The 19,145-nt window shown below is 55.1% G+C and overlaps 1 protein-coding gene across 1 annotated transcript; it reads left to right on the top strand.

Moving 5' to 3' along the window:
* Positions 1 to 17: 17 nt before the first annotated feature.
* CC84DRAFT_860927 (uncharacterized protein) lies at positions 18 to 18,975 on the top strand (the record flags this gene model as incomplete). The annotated part of the gene is made up of 2 exons (XM_018187664.1): positions 18 to 17,078; positions 17,134 to 18,975. Coding segments are annotated over 2 exons (18,684 nt in total), but the record flags the coding sequence as incomplete, so codon positions are not given.
* Between the last annotated feature and the right edge of the window lie 170 nt (positions 18,976 to 19,145).

The following is a 19,145-nucleotide window of genomic DNA, read 5'->3' as shown; positions in this document are numbered from 1 at the left end:
AGAAAACAAAGAAAAGCAAGAAGGGCTCGAAGGGAAAGAGTATTGACCTGAGCAATGAACCACCTAAGGAACTCACGGCTGAAGACTATGCCAAGATTCGCGAAGCCGATGCTGCAGATGCGGTTGACGGGTGGTTTAGTGCGCCAGTGCAGGAGCCCAAGGTTGTCGAGGAGCAGCAGGAGAAGAAGGTAGAGGAAGCCAAGCAGTCAGAGCCTAGTCCGGAGCTGCTCAGGAGAGAGAGCAAAGGGAAGGGCAAGGCGAAGAAGAAGAAGGGGAAGAAGGGCAGCGTTTCTGAAGCCGTGGAGGCACCGACGCCCACCGAGGAATCCCGGCCCTTATTGTCTGACAATGCACAGGCTGTCGAGGAGCCTCTTCTCCCCAGCTCATCGCAAGACGTGCCGACCGAACCTTTTCTCCCCAGCTCATCCAAAGACGTGAGCGAGCCACACGACACAGGCTACATCCCCGGCTCCGCATCCTCCTACGTCCCTACCTTCAACGACAACGAAGACGCGTGGGACCGCCCCACGGGCGAAGACGACGCCACGCTCGTGGGCGAGCCCGGTGCCGGCGCATCGCCCGAGATGCTGTCCAAGGAATTCCGCCGCCAGAAACTGCTCGACAACACGGCGCCGCGGAGCAACGACGAAGTTGCAGTGCAGCGCGCGGTTATGGGGTATGGGGATGACAGTCCCCTGGCGAGGGAGATGCTGGCGAGCAAGATGGGGCTGTTTGAGGAGCCGAAGGAGGTGAGCAGACAGGAGAGCAGGTTGAGCCTTGTTGCGCCCACCGGGATTGCGATTGAGCCTGTTGCAAGGGAACTCGAACCAGCCGCTGAAGCTGAAGACGCTGCCTCTGCGTCGAAGAGCAAGAAAGACAAGAAGAAGGGGAAGAAGGGGAAGCGCGGGAGCCAGGTCGTTGGTGTTGAGCCTGCTGCTCTCTCGTCCGAGCCTGAGGCTGTTAGAGATGCAGATGCGGCGTTGCCTGCCGCGGCGTCGATCCAAGAACAGTTCGAGCACGACGTCCTCCAGCCCGCCTTCAGCAAAGAAATCACGCCCGCGGAAGAGACCAAACTCAGCACGAGCGAAGGCAAGCCTGTTTACGACGCTGGCGATGTAACGCAGTATCTCGTTGCTTCGTCTTCGACCCCATCGCCTCCTCCTGAACTCGTCGCTGCTCCATCCACCGTCCAGGCAGCCAAGGAAACAACGCCTGAAACGTCGGACAAGAAGAAGGGCAAGAACGAGAAGGCGAAACCTGCCACGCCTGAAACTACGTCCGGCTGGGGCAAGAGTCTCTTCGGCGCGCTCGGGTGGGGGAAGAAGAAGGCGAGCACGTCTGACTTGAAGAGTGGTAAGAAATCGCCAACGGAGGAGAAGGTTGAGGCTAGCGCTGAGATTGTACCTCCACCCGTGGCTGAGGGAACTGCTCTTGAACATATCCGGTCTGTTGAAGAAGCCAAGTCTGTGTACGACGCTGGTGATGTGGCGCAGTATCTCGTCGCGGATTCTGGGGATGCAACGCCTGAGCGTGTGGGTACGCCTGCGGTTGAGACAATGGAGAATGAGCCGCTGCCTGAGACTGTACCAGAGGTCCAGACCGACCGCAAAGAAACCATCTCTGAGCCTGCTGTTGAAGCATCAACCGAAGACGCAACCCACTCCGAGCCTATCCCCGAACCTCCCACAATCCCCGGAGAAGTCGTCGCTGAGCCCGCCATCAAAACAGCTAGCAGAGAGGGAGCTCCGGTGGAAACTGCCCCTGAACCTTCGGCGCCCGGTGCCGCGGACGAATGGGTCCCGACATCTTCCAGCAAGAAACAGAAAGAGAGGAAAGCGAAGACGGACAAGCGTGAAAGCGTACAGCCTAGTGCTCCCCTGGAGTTTGAACACCTCGCCCCCGTGATCGAAACAGCCCCCAAAGCGCCATCCCACACCACCGCCGATGTTCCGCGCGACCTCAGCGTGAACAATGACGTCCAGCAGCCGGCAGAATCTGTCCTTCCCCTGGATACCGAACCAGCCAAGCCATTCGATCAACCTTCGGTTGATGGGGAGACTGTGGCTGCGGACGACAAGCCCGGTGAAGATACTGCCGCACCTCTTGAGCAGGCAGATGACGACTGGGCGCCGCTGTCTAAGAAAGACAGGAAAAAGAAGGGCAAGAAGGGGAAGGCCGGGGAGACTGATCCTGTAGCTGCGAAGGCCGAACCCATTATGTCTGGCACGCCTGGCACACCTGTTGATAATGAACTGCTTGACGAAAAGCCGATGAAAGAGCCCATCAATAATGGACTTGATGTTGAAGCCAGGCAAGCCGAGCCTGAACAAACCGTTGAAGACAAGCCTGTGGAGATTTCCTCCCCGGCTGAGGATGTTGTGCGTACCGAGGAGAACCCCATGGAGGATGTGTCTGCACCGGCCGAACAGCCAGCTGTACAATCAGTCCCGCTTTCGAAGAAAGGCAAGAAAACGCAGAAGAAGAGCAAGGGGCTTAGTGTTGACGACACGGCTGAGTCTAGCACTGTGGATTTCGCCGATTCGTTGCCGAGCAATGCTGAACTCGTACCTGAAGACAAACCTGGAAACGCCGACGTTCTCGAAGAGCAGAGAGGAAAGCCAGTGCCAGCGGAGCCCGAAGCGCCCTTGGAGGACAAGCCTAGCCAAGAAATTCCGGCTTCGATCGAGCCGCCAGTTACGGATGAGGCGAGCGCTTCTCTGTCCAAAAAGGATAAGAAGAAGGCCAAGAAGGCGGCGAAGCGGAGTTCTGTGGGTGCGAATGAGTCGGCAACGGTCCCTCCGGAGACAGTTACTGAGCCTACTACCCCTGATGCTGATGAACAGAGTAAAGACCTCGACGCGCCTGCTGAGTCAGAAATCGTCACCGAAGGCCAGCGTATCGAAGAAGCAACCACACCCGTACATTCCGACACTCAGTTATCCAACGAAGAGAACTCTACAGAGGACAACCCCACGCCGGCGCAACAGCAAGCCGAGGACGAGTGGGCAGCACCTGTTTCCAAGTCCGAGAAGAAGAAAAAGGGCACGAAGGGGAAGCAGGCCGCTGCTGAAGCTAGTGTGAAGGATTCAAGCACGTTGCGGCTGGAGAGTGATGTCCTTGCCGATGGCGCGATGCCAAAGGTGGCTACTCTGGATGCTCTTGTGGAGCAAGATAGGACTGGGATCACGGCCGAGCCTCCTGCGACCGCAGACGATAAGCCAATAGTGGAAGATTCTACCCTGCCAGTGGATGCTCCGCTTGAAGATGCATCTGTACAAATTGCGGTCGAAGAGGAGCCGGCATCCGTCTCCAAGAAGGACAAGAAGAAGGCGAAGAAGGCGGCAAAACGTGGCTCTCTTGTTGATATCGAACCTAGCACCACAGAGACGGTTCATGAGGCGGATGACAAAGTACTCGCGAAAGATGGCACGGGCGAGTCTACTACAGCCACCGCGGGTAAGCCTGTGGAAGAATTCCCTACGCCCATCGATCCTGCCCAGGTCGAACCTACCACCATCACGGAAGACAAGCCAACGGATGGCATTCCCATGCCTGAAAACGCCCTTTCCGAGGATGTGCCTGCACCCGCGGAGACTGCGATCGAGGCACCAACGGAAGCTTTCTCCAAGAAGGACAAGAAGAAAAAGAAGAAGGGCAAGAAAGGACAGTCTGTAGACGTTCAGCCAGCTCTGACGGAAGAGGCAGAGGCTAAAATGCCCGTTGAGGATGCTCGAGTTGAATCGATGATTACAGACGCTCCCCAGCCCAAGCTCCTTTCGGAAGTTACACCCGTTGAGTCGGCTGAGGCCCCGAGAGACCAGCCTGCTGAAGAGATTGCTGCACCGCAAGAGACTCAGATGGAAGCTGAGGTAGCTGAGGAATCTTCTGCTCCTGCTCCGGTTGAGCATGTAAACGCAGATGCTGCCAAACAGCAGCAACCCAAACTCGTTGCAGAAGCTACGTCAGTGGCAGAGGCCGAAGAGCGTTCTGTGCCGCGTATGACCCAAGTGGACGACAAAGTCATATCAGACCCGTCTGCTTCTGCCCAAGTTGAGCCGATCGTCACAGGGTATCTCGATGAGCAGCAGTCCCATCCCCTTCCTGAAGCTACGCCAGTCGCGCCTACTGAAGAACTTGCTGCATCACCAGTAACTCAGGTGGACGACAAGCCAGTAGAAGATTATTCTCCTTCCGTTGCTACCCACGTCGACGACGAACCCGCGACTCCTCTTTCCAAAAAGGCCAAGAAGAAGAAAGCAAAGAGGGGCAAATCCGTCGACATTGACCCGCTCTCAACCCTCCCCGACGATATCGCAGAATCCCAGGAACCCAACTCCGACACCCGGGCTCCTTCCTCCGCGGCGCCCAAAGACCAAAAAGAAAGTGATGTCACCATCCCATTCGCTGTTCCGCTCGACTCGCAGAAGACGTCAGGGCCATCGGATTCTCCTCCAATCGAGTCTAGCGTGCACGTGCTCACCGCTACTCCAGACGCGCCCGTGCACAGCGAGCCTGTGGAGAACTCTGCTGAGGGTGCTACACATGTGGAAGACGGTGGGGCTATGCCGTCGAAGAAGGACAAGAAGAAGAAAGGGAAGAAGGGCAAAGCGAGCGAGCCTAGCACCCCGGCCGTCGATGAGCGTATTGATCCCCTCGCGGAAGCTGGGGAGCCTGTTGTAGCGGAGCAGAGTGTTGAATCTGCACTGCCTGAGCCTGTGATAGATGAAGCCAGTCAAGATGTCGCAGAGCCGGTTGAGTCAGATCCTACTCCGGCTACCGAAGACCCTGTAGAGGAGGTTGTCACTGGGACTTTGTCGAAGAAGAGCAAGAAGAAGAAGGCGAAGAAAGGATCGATCAGCCAGGAGGTCGAGCCTGAGGTTCCGCCTATGCCCGCTGCGGATGAACCTATCTTTGAGGAAAGCGCGGCCCGTGATGTGGAGGGGGAGGCTGCACAAGCGGCGGAGATCATCGCGCCTGTTGAGCAACACGGTCTGGAAATTTCTGAGCCAACCGAAGATGTGCCGGTTTTGGATAAAACGCCTGCATCTCAGGGTGCTGGTACTGCTGACGAGAAGACTATATCGCAGCCTGCGGAGCCTGTCGATGAGGAGGTGGTCGTCCTTTCGAAGAAAGAGAAGAAGAAAGGCAAGAAGGGGAAGTCGGCGTCGGGAACTGTGACGCCTATCGTGGCTGATGCTGAACTCGAAACTCGCGACATTTCGGCTGGGGATACTGTTGCTGCACCTGCCGAGCCTGTCGACGTTGAGCCCACTGCTCAGGAAGCTGCTGCTGCGCCTGCGATCCAGCCTACTTCCGTGGAACTTCCCGCTGCAATTGAAGTTCAGCCGATCATTGATGAGCCTATCGCCCAGCCTGAGATCCAGCCCACTTCTCGGGACCTTTCCGCTGATACCAAGCTCCGGCCTGTCGTTGATGAGCCTATCTCCGAACAAGAGCCTACCATACCTCTCTCGAAGAAAGACAAGAAAAAGGCCAAGAAGGCGAAGAAGGGTGCCAGTGAAACGGACACACCTCCTGTGTCGACACCGAGCGAAGAGGTTCTCTCTCCCTTTGAGCAACCCATTCTGGACACAGTTGTCGTCTCTGAACCGCAAGAAATTGCGCAGCCCGAAGCTCTTCTTCAGCAGGATAGCACCCCGGTCGAACAGTCAACCTCAGAACCCCAGGCCGAAACAAGTTTCGCGGAACAGGAACAGAAGGAACTTGACGACTCAACTTTGTCCAAGAAAGATAAGAAGAAAAAGAAGAAGAGCAAGAGCGTCTCTATCATCGACATCGAGCCTGTCACGCCGGTGCAACAAATCCCCGAGCCAGTACTTGAAGCACAGCCTTCCGAACTCCAAACTGATGTGTCTCCAGCCGAACCCGCATTATTGCATGACGAAAATGTACCAGAAGAGGAGCTAAAGAGTCAGGCACCGGAGATGCCTGCCCTGAAACCTTCGAAGAGCACCTGGATCGAATATGTCCCTCCTCCGGCTCCGGAGAAAGAGACGGCTACCCAGAGAAAGAGGAGGCTGAAAAGGGAGCAGCAAGAGAAGGAGAAGTGGGATGAGGAGCAGCGAGAGCGCATCGCTCGGGAGGAACGCGAGGCAGCGGAAACAGCTGAGAGTACTCGCACTGCTGAAGTACCGGCTCCGCCAACGCCTGAAGCTCCCATTGAGCAAGCGAAGGATCTGCAAGTGGTCGAGGAGCCTGCCGACCCTACTTCCGCAGCAACACCGGCTGAGCCACCAACTCTCCTTCCCGTACCTGGTGACGAGACGAAGGACGGAGAGGCCACCGCTGTGCCGAGCGTCGAAGAGCCAGTTGCCGAATTGACTCACGAAGAAGGCCAAGCTGCACCACTTTCGAAAAAGGGCGAGAAGAAAGCTAAGAAAGCGAAGCGTGCATCTATCGTTGAAACTAGTGGGCCAACAACACCAGCGCTTCCCGAAGAGCAAGCCAGGGACGTCCCTTCCGACCAGCAACTCCCTGTGGTGCCTCAGCCAGAGACAGACGGTCAAATCGAGCAAGAACCTGCAAAGCCTGCCCTGGACGTCAACAGGAATGAAACAGCCCCTCTTCCAACTCTGTCTGTAGACGAGAGCCGCAATGAACTACAGCAACCTCTTATGGATGAGACCAAGGATGGACCTACTCAGGATAACGCAGCCACGGTGCCGCTTTCCAAAAAGGACAAGAAGAAAGCGAAGAAAGCAAAACGTGGTTCTGTCGTTGACAGCGAACCCTCCACGAGCCCAGCGACTCCGGTCGAGGAAGCCAAAGACCCGCTCATGGTCGATCCGCCGCCGCCTCCGGATCCAGATCCACCGGCGCAAGATCCGCCCGCCCCCGAAACGCTAGCCCTTGAAGAAGCCAGTGTCGAAGCCACTGCGCCGCTCTCCAAGAAAGACAAGAAGAAAGCGAAGAAGGCGAAACGCGGGTCCGTCGTCGAAGAGGTACCTGCGGCGTCGCAGGACGATGCTTTTTTAGCGTCTGAGACGGGTGAGCGTCTCGTTGGTGATGCAGAGCGCCACGACGGTGGGGCTGCAGACACCACACTACCCGAGCTGGCTGTGGAACGGTCTTTGGAAGCCCCGCTCGCTGAGGCAGATGCGTCTGTTGATGTGGAGCGGGAGATGGGACTGGAAGCGACAATTGCGGATCAGGAAAGCTTGGAGCTTCGTGAAGGGTCATTGGCTGCGTCTGGACCTGATGGGGCTCAAGAACCTTCTGAAGAGATTTTATCTACTTCTGCGCCGAAGGGAATCGAGGAACATCCTGCGGAGACGCCTGAGGAACCTTTTGAAGATGATTGGGCCTCCTCGTCGACAAAGAAAGACAAGAAGAGCAAAAAAGGAAAACAGAAGCGCGAGTCCATCGCTGAAGAGGCTGCACCTGAGCCTCCCACTCAAACTGTTATCGACTCTGCCGATATTCCTATATCGGAATCTCTAGCCCACCCCAAGCAAGAGGAGCTATCTCTTCCATCCGAGCCAGTCATCGCACCTGCTACTTCAAACCTACACGAGCCCGAAGTGCAGGCCACCGAAGAACTTGTCAAGGGCATTCAAATTGAGCCCTCCGAGACGGCCGCAACCTCACTGGAGAAGATCGTCAACGTTGAACCAGAGGCTCCTTCGTCTTCCAAGAAGAAGAAAGGGAAGAAGGGCAAGCGCGCTTCGACGATTGAGGAGCCCACGCCCGAGGTCCCAACTGCCGAGCCCGCATTTGAGCAAATCACCGAGCAACAGATCGTCGAAGAGCCTTCTGGTATCGTGCCTGATGCGTCACAGTCAAGCATCCCTGAGCTCAGCGAAGAGCTACAACCGCTGGAGAATGCGCCGGTAGCCGAGCCAACTGATCTGGATATCGCCCAGAGTTCTCGCGATGGCGTCCCAGAAGGGGATAGCCACAACGAAGCGGACGCCCCAGTCGTACCCACACCGATCGACCCTGCACCACCATCAGGGAGCCAATTTGTCGAAGAACCAGCGCCACCTACGAAGATTTCCAAGAAAAATAAGAAAGCGAAGAAGAGCAAGGACCAATCTGGCACTTCCACTCCCATCCCTGAACTCGTTGCTGAAGCACGGCCCGAACTTGTCGTTGAGCCAACTGCGGTACCCGTCGGGGACTCTCAATTGGAGCCTGCCGTAGAGCAAGTTGTCGTGCCCAGCGAAGACGCCGAGCCCGAACCTAGTATCGAAACAATTGCCGTGCCCAACGAAGAGGTCTCGACTCTTGACACAAAAGAGCAAGTGCAGGAACCAGTGGAAGATAACTGGGCTGGACTATCGAAGAAGGACAAGAAGAAGGCGAAGAAGACTAAGGCTAAGCAGTCGGGAACGGCGACGCCGGTTGCGGATGGTGTACCTGAGGTGGCTGGGGAGGTCGAACGGGCTGCCGCTACGGTCGATGAACAGACTACGGCCACGATCAAGGAGCAGCCTACTGCCACAGTCGAGGACCATGCTACCGTCGCAGTCGAAGCACAGCCTGATGTAGCAACCGCCGAAGCGCATGTGGATCTTGATGCTGATCTCAAGGTGCCCGAAACGCAGAGCGACGAGCTTGGTCAAGACGTCGCTCTTACCACACCAGTAGATTCTGAAGTCGCCCCTTCTGCCCCTGTCCCCGAAGAAGCCATCGAAATGGCTGCGCTTCCCGAGCCTGTTAAACATGCAGTCCCCCACTCAACCATCGAGGCTGAACAGCCTACCGGAGACGATTCCCCCTCGATGTCAAGTAAGGCCAAGAAAAAGGCCAAGAAAGGGAAGGCAAAGCTTTCCGGAACCGCAACACCTGTCATTGAAGATTTTCCTCAGCTGGAGGTCGAAGAGAAAGAGTCCAGCCCGCGCATTGAGAGCCCGGCCGAAGAGCCACTCAGTGCTGCTCCTACTACCCAGGTTGAGGCGTCGAAGGAGATTCTCTCTGAAGTTCCACTTGAACAAGCGCCATTGGAGCCCACGCCCGACACTGTTGAGACGCATGTGCTTGCAGCGGACTCCACAGAGCAAGCATCCACTACACCAACGGCACCTGTGACCGAAGTACAGGTTGTGGATGAGTTGAGTGGACTGTCAAAGAAGGCCAAAAAGAAGGCGAAGAATGGTAAGGGCAAGGTTTCGGAACCATCAACGTCAATTGTCGAAGACATTCCTGAAGTGCAAACCGACAGCTCACGCGAAATCGCGCCTGTTATTCCAGAGGTTAACGATGTTGCTGCTACTCATGAGGCACACATTGTCCCTGCGGCCATCGACGACAGCGTCAAGGACGTTCAACAAAGCCCCGCGCAGGTACTTCAAGAGGACAAACCCGCAGAATCTATCTCACAACCTACACCCGAGCAGGAGGAGACCGCAGTTGACGAATGGGCACCTATCCCCGCGAAGAAGAAGGGCAAGAAGGGCAAGAAGTCCGGCACAGCGACTCCTGTGATTGAACCCCTTGCTGAGGAAGTCCCTGAGATTAAAGAAAAGCTTTCAAAGGATGTTGCGACAGCCGATGCTCAGCCAGTGGCGGAAGACATTGCCGTGCCCTCCGTTGAGGTCGTGGAGTCTCGAGACATTCCCGAGGACCCCAAGATCGACGATGCTCAGATCGTTCCTACATCTGAGCCGAAACAAGAAGAGGCTGACGTCGATGAGTTGGCCGTTTTGCCTGCGAAGAAGAAGAAGGGGAAGAAGGGCAAGAAATCTGGAACAGCGACGCCTATCCCCGAGGCGCTTGTGGAACGTCCCGCCGAAGAAAAGATCGCTCCTGAGGTACCTATCGACGCGCCAACAGAGATTGAAGATGCCAAAACGATGCCACAAGAGCCTCTAGGACAGGAAGCCACGATTGAGCAACCTATCGAAGAGCCGAAGCTCACGGAAGGTGCCGAATCTCAGGCCGAGCCAGTGCCAGAACCACAACCTGAAGAGCAGCCACATACTCAACAGCCTATTGAAGAAAGCAAGCACTCCGAGATCGCACAGCCTGGGACTAGGCCCGTCGCAGAGCCTGAGGATGAATGGGCGGCATCTTTGTCGAAAAAGAAGGGCAAGAAGAATAAGCGCAAGGTTTCTCTTGCTACCCCCGTGACGGAAGAATCGTCTCTACCACCAACTGAAGCTGAGGTCTCAACGCAACAAGATCTTCCCACGGCGATTATTGAAAAAGTACAGCCAACTCAGCTTGATACCGAAGCTGCAGAGCAACAAGGTCTTGCCGCACCGGTCGTTGAAGAAGCACAGCCAACTCCGGTCTACACCGAAGCTTCAGTGCAAAAACATACTGCACAGACGGCTGTCGAAGACGTCACTAGGCCGATTTCCGTTCCTACTGCAGAGCCAGACGCTCAAACAGGGCCCACCACTTCATCTGGACCTCCAACAGATCTCGAGGATGGATTGGCTGCTCCTGCTCCCAAAAAGAAGAGTAAGAAGGGCAAAGGCAAGAAATCCGGACCGCAAACGCCCATCGCTGAGATCAGTGAGCCTCTTCTTGACAACGCTGAGGTGGTTCCCGAAGTGCCGGCAGCGCTGGACTCTATCGAAGCGGACAGGGGCAATGAGCCGTCGCCAGCAGAGGTGCCTGCCGAGCCAGTGCAAATGGTATCGACAGAAATCGTGGAGGTTGAGAAGCCTGTGCTGGAGCGCAAGCTTAGCAAAACAGAGAAGAAGGCTAAAAAGAAAGCCGCGGCTTCCACCCTGGATGTGGAACCAATCATTGAACGCGCACCTTCACTTGAGGAGCCAATGCCGGAGCTCAACCAGGAACCCGTCCAGGAGTCTGTCCAGGAGCCCACCCAAGAATACATATCCGAGCCCTTGCTTACACGCGAAACTGTCGAGGACCTCACAGCACCCGATGTCGATGTTCCTACACCTGGGGTCGTCGAGCATGCTCCGATCGAGACTTTGCAGATGCTTGAACACCCACCAACGGAGGCTTCATCTTTGCCCATTGTTGAGAGCGAAACCGTCGATACTTCAACAGAACCTATCATAGAATCCAGCGACCCTCGATCGAAGGATGCACAGCGCGAAGACGGACAAGCCAACTTTGCTCCCAAGAAAGGCAAAAAAGGGAAGAAGAACAAGAAGGTTCAAAATGTGATAGAAGCCGAACCACAGACACCTGATCTCATCGATATAGCCAAAGAAGGTGCGAGCGAGCCCCTCGTTGAGCCAGTGCCATTGGAGCCTACTGCCGTGTCCGACATCAGGAATAACGCATCCAATCTACCTGTCTCTTCTCAGTCTCCAGATATCAAGCCCGAGTCGGCAAGTGAGCCAATCGCGGGGCTTACACAGATCGAACCCGCAACAGTCTTACCGTTCGAACCCGCTCACGACGTGCCGCACCCATCTGCAGTTGAATTCGAACCTCGTCAAGAGTCAAACGCAAAACCTGCGCAAATCACGCAAATCGAAACTTCCGAACAACCTCAAGCCGAGGACGAATGGGCACCCATTAGTCGAAAATCTTCCAAGAAAGACAACAAGAAAGGGAAGATAGAGAAGGAGGCGATCACTGAGACGCCCCAAGAGGTTGCAGAGTCAAGCTTTCCTATGGCGTCGGAACATGTACATCAAACCGAGTCTTCCGCGCCTGCTGAGCCGGAAATGCAGCTCGAACCAGCTGCTGAGGCGTTGCCAACCGAAACATTTGTCGGAACCCTGCCCGCCCAGCCAGCTGCTGAAGCACCGCCTATTGGGCACGCTCTAGAGCCAGTTGCAACTACCTATGTGCCTGAGGATGCGCCGAAAGAGGTGCAAGACGATGAGTGGCCCCTCCCTGTCAAGAAATCCAAGAAGGATAAGAAGAAGGCGAAGAAAAGCAAGTCCACCTCGGAAGCCGCCACGCCTATCGTTGAGAAGGAAGTTGAGCTACGTCATGAGCCAACGACTGTAGATGATCCTTCAACCTCACTTCGGGAGGAGCGCCAACAAGAGAAATTACTTCCACCCGCTGAGGAAATAACAAGCGAGCCGCTTCTAGAGCCCCTCGTTCGAGACGCCCCTGAGGAAGCACACGCCAGCGTGGTCGAGCCGTCCTTCATCGAAAGCCAAACTTCCCTTCCACGGTCCGCTCCGCTTGAGGCGTATGCCACCCCCATCGATCACTCAACGGATCTGGCCAGACCTGCCCCGCTATCGCCTTTGCTTCAAGCGGTTCAAGATGAAGTTGCTGACCTCAAGCAACGTTCCGAAGCCCTTGATCGCCAGCTTTCTGTGGACGATGTGGCTGAAGCTCCCACTCCAACGCCTACGTCCATGTTCGATGTAGTCAGTAAGCTCAGCAAGAAAGACAAGAAAAAAACCAAGAAGGGCAAGGCCGCTACTTCTGAATTTTCTGAGCCCTCAACACCAGCCGAGCCCGAAGGGATTGCGAAAATGGAGGAGGTCGTCCCTGATCCTGTGACCGAAGAGGATATTCTAGCTCTATCCCGTATGCAAAGCCAAAAGGATAAGAAGAAAACCAGAGGTACCACATTCAGCCGGGATCAGCCCACGGATGAGATCACCTCTGTACCAGCGTCCGAGCCTGTTGAGACAAACCTTGAGCAACTCGTTGAGCAGATGGAACAGCAGAAAGCCACTGAATCGGCGCCCACTGTCGCTCGAGGGAGTGATACCACAGTTTCAGCAGAGCCGATAACAGAAATTGGTGTGGCTCCAGTTGAACTCTCAAAACCACTCGTGGAAGAAGCACCTGCTTTGTTGCGCAAACTCAGCAAGAAAGACAAGAAGAAAGCAAAACAGGCCGCTTTGGCATGGGATGAGCCGACCGCCAAGTCCCTTGAGGCCATTGATACCCCTCAAGACAATGACATTAACATGCAAGACCCAGAACCAGTCGCAGTCCCAGAAGTCACCATGGCCAAGGAGCCATCGGAAGTGCCAGACACAGTTGAGAAAGTGGCCCCCTTAGCTCGCAAGCTGAGCAACAAGGACAAGAAGAAAGCGAAGCAGCAAGCTGTGTTGGGGGATGAGCCAAGTAAAGAAGCCGACGACCTCACACCCACACCTGAGGACCGCGACACTCCTACAGCAGAGCCTGAAGTCATTATCACTGATCCCACCGCACGCGCGGATGAAGTATTGGTCCCAACTATTCCGGAGCCCGAAAAGCCTAAAGAGGATTCCGCGCCACTCTCTCGCAAGCTTAGCAAGAAGGAGAAGAAGAAAGCCAAAACTGCAGCGCTGACCTGGGACGAACCGGTAGCTGAATCTTCAGAGCCTACACTTTCGACAGGCACCCGCGATGGCGCACCAACGTCAACTGAGCCACAGCCAACGACTGAAGAACAAGATATCTTCGTCGCCCCTGCGTCTGCACTAGCTGAACCTACAATGAAATTGCCTGAGCTAATGACAGCGCCTGAGACGGATTTCATCACGCGTGACGAACCCCGTGCCTTGCCCTCGACCACATCTCCACCTACTATCCAAGAGAGGCCCAGCGTCATGCCTGTGGTCGAAGATGAGCCAGCTGTTTCTACTGCTCTTTCACGCAAACAGAGCAAAAGGGACAAGAAGAAGAACGGCAAAGCAGCTGCTTTCGAACTTTTTGAGCCTGCTACACCGGTCAACGAAACGGCAACTACAGTCGAATCCGAAAAGCTATCAGCCGACACTCAGGACCCTATCGAGGCAGAGCCTGTACGAGACCTTCCCGCTGAAGACATTCAAACCAAAAGCACGACAATGGAGTCATCTGTCGCTCTTCCAAGCGAATATCAAGTGCCTGAACCCAGCCTCGTCGACCTTAACTCGTCTCATGTCGAAGAGCAGGTCCCCGCTATAATCGATGAGACTCCCGGAGTGCCTGGGCCTGAAGTAGAGGATGAGTGGGCACTTCCAATCAAGAAAAGCAAGAAAGACAAGCGCAAGTCAAAGAAAATGGAAGCTGCCGTTGATGATGAGCCAACGCAAGTCATCAAACCAAACTCTCCGGCGGTTGCTGCGCCAGCCACTGAAGCAACTCCCGTCATTGACCTTCCCCAAGCCACATCTTCCAGAGATACCAGCATCACTGAACCTGTCTCGAGTCCTACAGTGGAGCTTCCACAGCTGTCGACACCTTCAAACGCAGCCAAGAAGAAGAACAAGAAACATAAGCTCGCTGCGATGTTCGAGCCACCTACACCCGAGGAAACTCTAGCTTCCAAGGCCAGAGCACCAAAGATCCAGGAGGAAACAGCTCGCGATATCCATGAAGCTGTGCCCGAGGACGTTCAATTCAAGCAATTCGATGTACCGAGAGCCATCATAGATGAACCTCGTGCGAAGTCTCCTGAACACGATATTGACTTCGCTGCCACAGTCGCGGCAGGCCTAAAGGAGTCCGGCTTCAACACTGATCTGGTACTTAATGACCCGGCATTCCACCGAACAAGCTCGCCTCAGAGCGTGCGCGACATCGCACCAGACGACGACGTTGCGGCTGCCCGGCATGGAGCGAGCAAGTCCAAATTCGGCAACCTGGGTCGTTCACCGTCTCCGACATCTCCAGAATCCGAAGTACCTACAGTGAAGGAGGCGCCTCAGCCTATTGTGGCAGTCGCTGCTGAGAGTGCCCCGACGTTCGATCCTATGGATATCCTCAATGATCCGACGTTCGCTCAGCGCAAATCCCCACCTGGTGTACTAGAGGAAGCTGATCCTGAAGAGCTCTGGTCGTCTGGATCGAAAGGGAAGAAGGCGAAGGGCAAGAAGAAGCGAGCTTCTCTTGTGCAAGATGGTGTCGGTTCTCCCGCTGTTGAAATTCCCACGACTGGGCCTTCTGTCGACGAACTGTCCCGTGACCGACCCATGCCTGAAGCTACCTTAGAGACTACAGATGACTTCTGGGACGAGCAGCCAAAGAGGAAGGGTAGGGAAGACAAAGCGGCCTCAAAGCGAGCTAATACTACAGAGTCAGTACAGGATTCCGATATGCTATCAGGTGCAATCACTCCATTCGAGGAGGATTTTGAACAACAACGATCTGTAGAGGACTCAGTGGAGTCAAAGAAGATCGTAAATAGGAATGATTTAACATGGGATGAAGGCGCAGGCAAGAAGAACAAGAAGAAAAAGAAGAGCATCGTTCCCGAGACAATGGTGGCAGCAGCCAGCGCAGCAGCTCTTGCTGCGGTTATCTCCGACAAGAAGGAGGAAAAGAAGAGTGAAGGGATGGAACTGCCTCCCACGTTTGATCAGATTCCGAAGTCATTGGGTGGTGTTGAGCCGAGTGAGTACCCGTTCCCTGCCTTACCGACGCCAGAGGAGCGCACGGGCTTCAGCGTCCAGGGAAAGCACGCACATGAGGAAGAAATAGAGGAAGAGTGGGCGCCGCCAGCAAAAAAGAAGGGAAAGAAAGACTCAAAGAGTCGAGGGAAGGAGCGTGAAGAGAAGGACAACGATTTCATCGAAAGAACATTGAATGATATGCCTGAGCAAAAGGGACGACACGTGTCACAATCAGATCCCTTTTATGTGTCATCAACAAGCCGGTCGCTCGAGCAAGAAAATGCAGGACACATGTCCCCGAATCACAAGCGACGAGAGCACCCTGTACCGCCAGAAGCAGAACCTGAGGAGAAACGTTTGCATCTTTCAGGGCCATCGCAGCACGATCTTTCTATTCCGGAAGACCCGAGTTCTCTAGCATCATCGCGCACACAGGAACTTGCACATTCAAGTGCAGACAAATCAAATTTGGATACTACAGTGCATCCTACAGGAGTTGGAGGTCACTCGCCGATCATTGAGCCTACCTGGTCATTTGGTGATATACGCGACAGCGGCGTACACGTGGCAGACTCGCCCACGGTACCAAAATCCCCGCAGTTGCCCACATACGCCGACGTCCGTGACAGCGGCTATCATGATACGACCTTTGAAACACCAAGAAAGTCCAAGGGTTCAAACCAGCCGGTTGAAGAGGCGGACAGCAACAAGAAGCCGCGTTCTAAGGAGCCAGTAACACCGCATCGGTCCCGAGCTTTGGAGGAACATGATGAAGTGCGATCGCGAAGCCCGTCACTACCGGAACTTCCGTCTCTCGCAGCAGTCGCATCGCCCAACGCGATCGATTCGGCCACCAGAGAGCGCTCATCGTACCTGTTCGATTCGTCGCCTTCAACGCGTCAATATGGCGAGTCTTCACCCGCCGCCAAGATCGGAGCAGCTACCGCCGGCGCAGCAGCTGTCGCCGTCGCGGCTTCTGCTCGAAATACCCGCGATTCACAACGCCACGACAAGCATATACCCTCGGAGTCAGACAAGAAACTATCCTCACCTGAAAGGGATGTCAAGCAGCAGCAACCCTACAAGTCAATCTTTGGTGATCCAACTGAAAAGAAAGCAGAGCAAGTTCGAAAACTGTCGACACCGTCGAACAAGCACATGCGTACACCAAGCAGCGTGCTCGACCCCATCAAGGAGGCTAGTCCGGATGACTCGCCTTTGCAGAAGAGACACGCCAGAAAGGTTTCGGAAGCCGGACTGCCCGATCGTGAAGTGAAGTCGTCTCGACGAAGCCAGAGTCCCAAGTCCTTCTCCGAGCGCATGAAGTCGCCGCCTCCTGTTACACCGACCCCCGCAAGCCGCAAGAACGTTCCTTCGAAGATCGACACCTCACCACCTGTGCAGAGAAAGGGATCACCATGGCAGCAAGTTCACGAGAGCGTCGATCGTACAATGACCTTGAGTCCCGCCCGCCGACTCCCACACGATCACTCTCCCACTACCACTGATCCAATCAAGGTGCGGATCGCAGAGCAGCGGTCGCCAAGCGTGTTCAGCGATCGTTCTGTCAACATGAGGAGCCCAGATGCAGATCGCCCGCTGAGCGCAATGAGCAACCGATCAGCAAGTTCTCTGCGAAGAGTTGACAGGAGCAGGTCAGGTGACCTTCGAGCTGCGGCCAAGATTGGCGAGGCCCGTGCTCATGACGCTAAGTCGCAGTCTAATCTCGCAGGCATCGCACTCGCTGCCGGAGCAACCGCAGCCATCGCCGCGGGTATAGCCAGCTCGTCCAAGTACGACCCAGTGAAGGATAAAGGCAAGGGTCGTGCCGAAATGCCTGATGTCTACGTAAGTTGAATAACGCGTCGTGACAATGTGTCCACGGTAGCTAACAAGTTTGTAGGAGGCATGGGGTGAAGCCCAAGGCTCGCCGATGTCACCGACACGGCCACCCAGCGTACGCAAGCGACAAAGTATACAAATCTTGGACTTGCAGTCGCAACTTGAAAATCTCGCGGCTCAAAACAGATCGCTCGAAGAGGCAAGACTCAAGGCTGAGGAAATACTCCAGCAAGCCTCCCAGCAGCGTGATGTTGACCAGCAAGTCGTCTCCGAGGCTGTAGAAGCACGTGATCGTGAGCTGCACCAGAAAGACATCGACATCGGACAGCTCCGCGACACTTTGCAGCGACTTCAACAAGAGATTGGCAGACTGACCGAATTGAACAACCAACTCACTGACGCCAATCGCAACCTTACCAATGACGCCAATGCACGATATGCGCAACTCCAAGCTGAAGGTCAACAAGTCCAAGACCAATGGCAACAATCTACTCGGGAGCTCGAGCAACTACGGGCTGAACACAATCATCTCACGAAAGGCATGCAGGCTGCAATAGCTGCAGAGATTGGACTTGCCATCGACGAGCGCAACGCCGAAATCAACCGTCTGAACGCCGAGCTTGAGGGCGCACGCGAACAGATCAAGAAGTTGCAACAGCAGATATTGGAGACCAAGAAGCCGAACGAAAGCTTCCTCACTGTGCGCGACGAGGACTACTTTGACAGCGCTTGCCAACAGCTTTGCCAGCACGTCCAGCAGTGGGTATTGCGCTTCTCTAAATTTTCAGATGCTCGTGCTTGCCGCCTGTCGTCCGAAGTCACTGCAGATACCAGATTGGACACCGCCACTCGACAAAAGATCGACACCCGCCTGGACAACGCCATCCTCGATGGCTCGGATGTCGATATGCTTCTCGCGGATCGTGTGAAGCGTCGAGACGTCTTCATGTCGGTGGTCATGACAATGATCTGGGAATACGTCTTTACCAGATACCTTTTCGGTATGGACAGAGAACAGCGACAGAAGCTCAAGTCGCTAGAGAAGACACTTTCAGAGGTGGGGCCTACACGCGCCGTGGCTCAATGGCGTGCCATCACCCTTAGCTTGCTCTCGAAGCGCGAACCCTTTGTCCAACAACGCGCCCAGGACACGGAGGCTGTCGTCCACGAGATATACAGCACACTCGCCACTCTGCTGCCGCCCCCATCGCATCTGCAACGGCAGATCCAAGAATCGCTGCGCAACGTCATGCGGCTGGCGGTCTCTCTTTCCATTGAAATGCGCACGCAGCGCGCAGAATACATCATGCTGCCACCGCTGCAGCCTGAGTACGACACCAACGGCGACCTGGTCGCCAAAGTAACGTTCAACGCGTCCCTCATGAACGAGCGCTCGGGACAAGAGACGTCAAACGACGAACTCGAGGCGCGCAACGCAATTGTCAAGATTGTGCTGTTCCCATTGGTGGTGAAGAAAGGAGATGATTTCGGAGAAGGAGATGACGAGATTGTGGTGTGCCCTGCGCAGGTACTCGTTGCGCGGCCGAACAACAAGAAGGTGGTGAGGGTAATGAGCGGAGCAATGAGTGTGGACAGTCGGAAGAGGAGCTCCCACAGCCTCGCGCCGACCAGCATTGCGCCTGAAAGCTCGATAATGGATCTGGATTCGACCAACATGATTTAAACATGGGTTTTGCATAGCGATGGATTGGTTTGGCATCGGTTTTGTACAGAGGTCTTGGGTGGCGTTTTTGGCAGAGATACCTCGTCAACGAATTTCCTTTGTTAGTTCTTCTTTTCCGTGGTTTGTACGAGCGCGCATATACCTTTAGCATTGTATTTTCTACTTGTACACGGTCGATGATCGATGATAATTCTACTGCAATCTGGATTTCACGCATGCGGTGCCCATCAAGAGCAACTTGAACGTTTATTGTAATCCTCATCGGGTAGTTCCACGACGGCTGGGTCATCAACGTCTCCAAAGGGAGAAATGCGCGAGCGAGCCGCACGTGTAATGCTTGCACCTGTGGAGACCTCGGTTGCGGCGCGGACCCCGCATTTCGCTCTGTT

Source organism: Paraphaeosphaeria sporulosa, assembly GCF_001642045.1.
Source record: "Paraphaeosphaeria sporulosa strain AP3s5-JAC2a unplaced genomic scaffold CC84scaffold_7, whole genome shotgun sequence".
NCBI lineage: Eukaryota > Fungi > Ascomycota > Dothideomycetes > Pleosporales > Didymosphaeriaceae > Paraphaeosphaeria > Paraphaeosphaeria sporulosa.
Note: the sequence above shows the minus strand (reverse complement) of the source record. Positions and strands in the feature narration are given on the sequence as shown.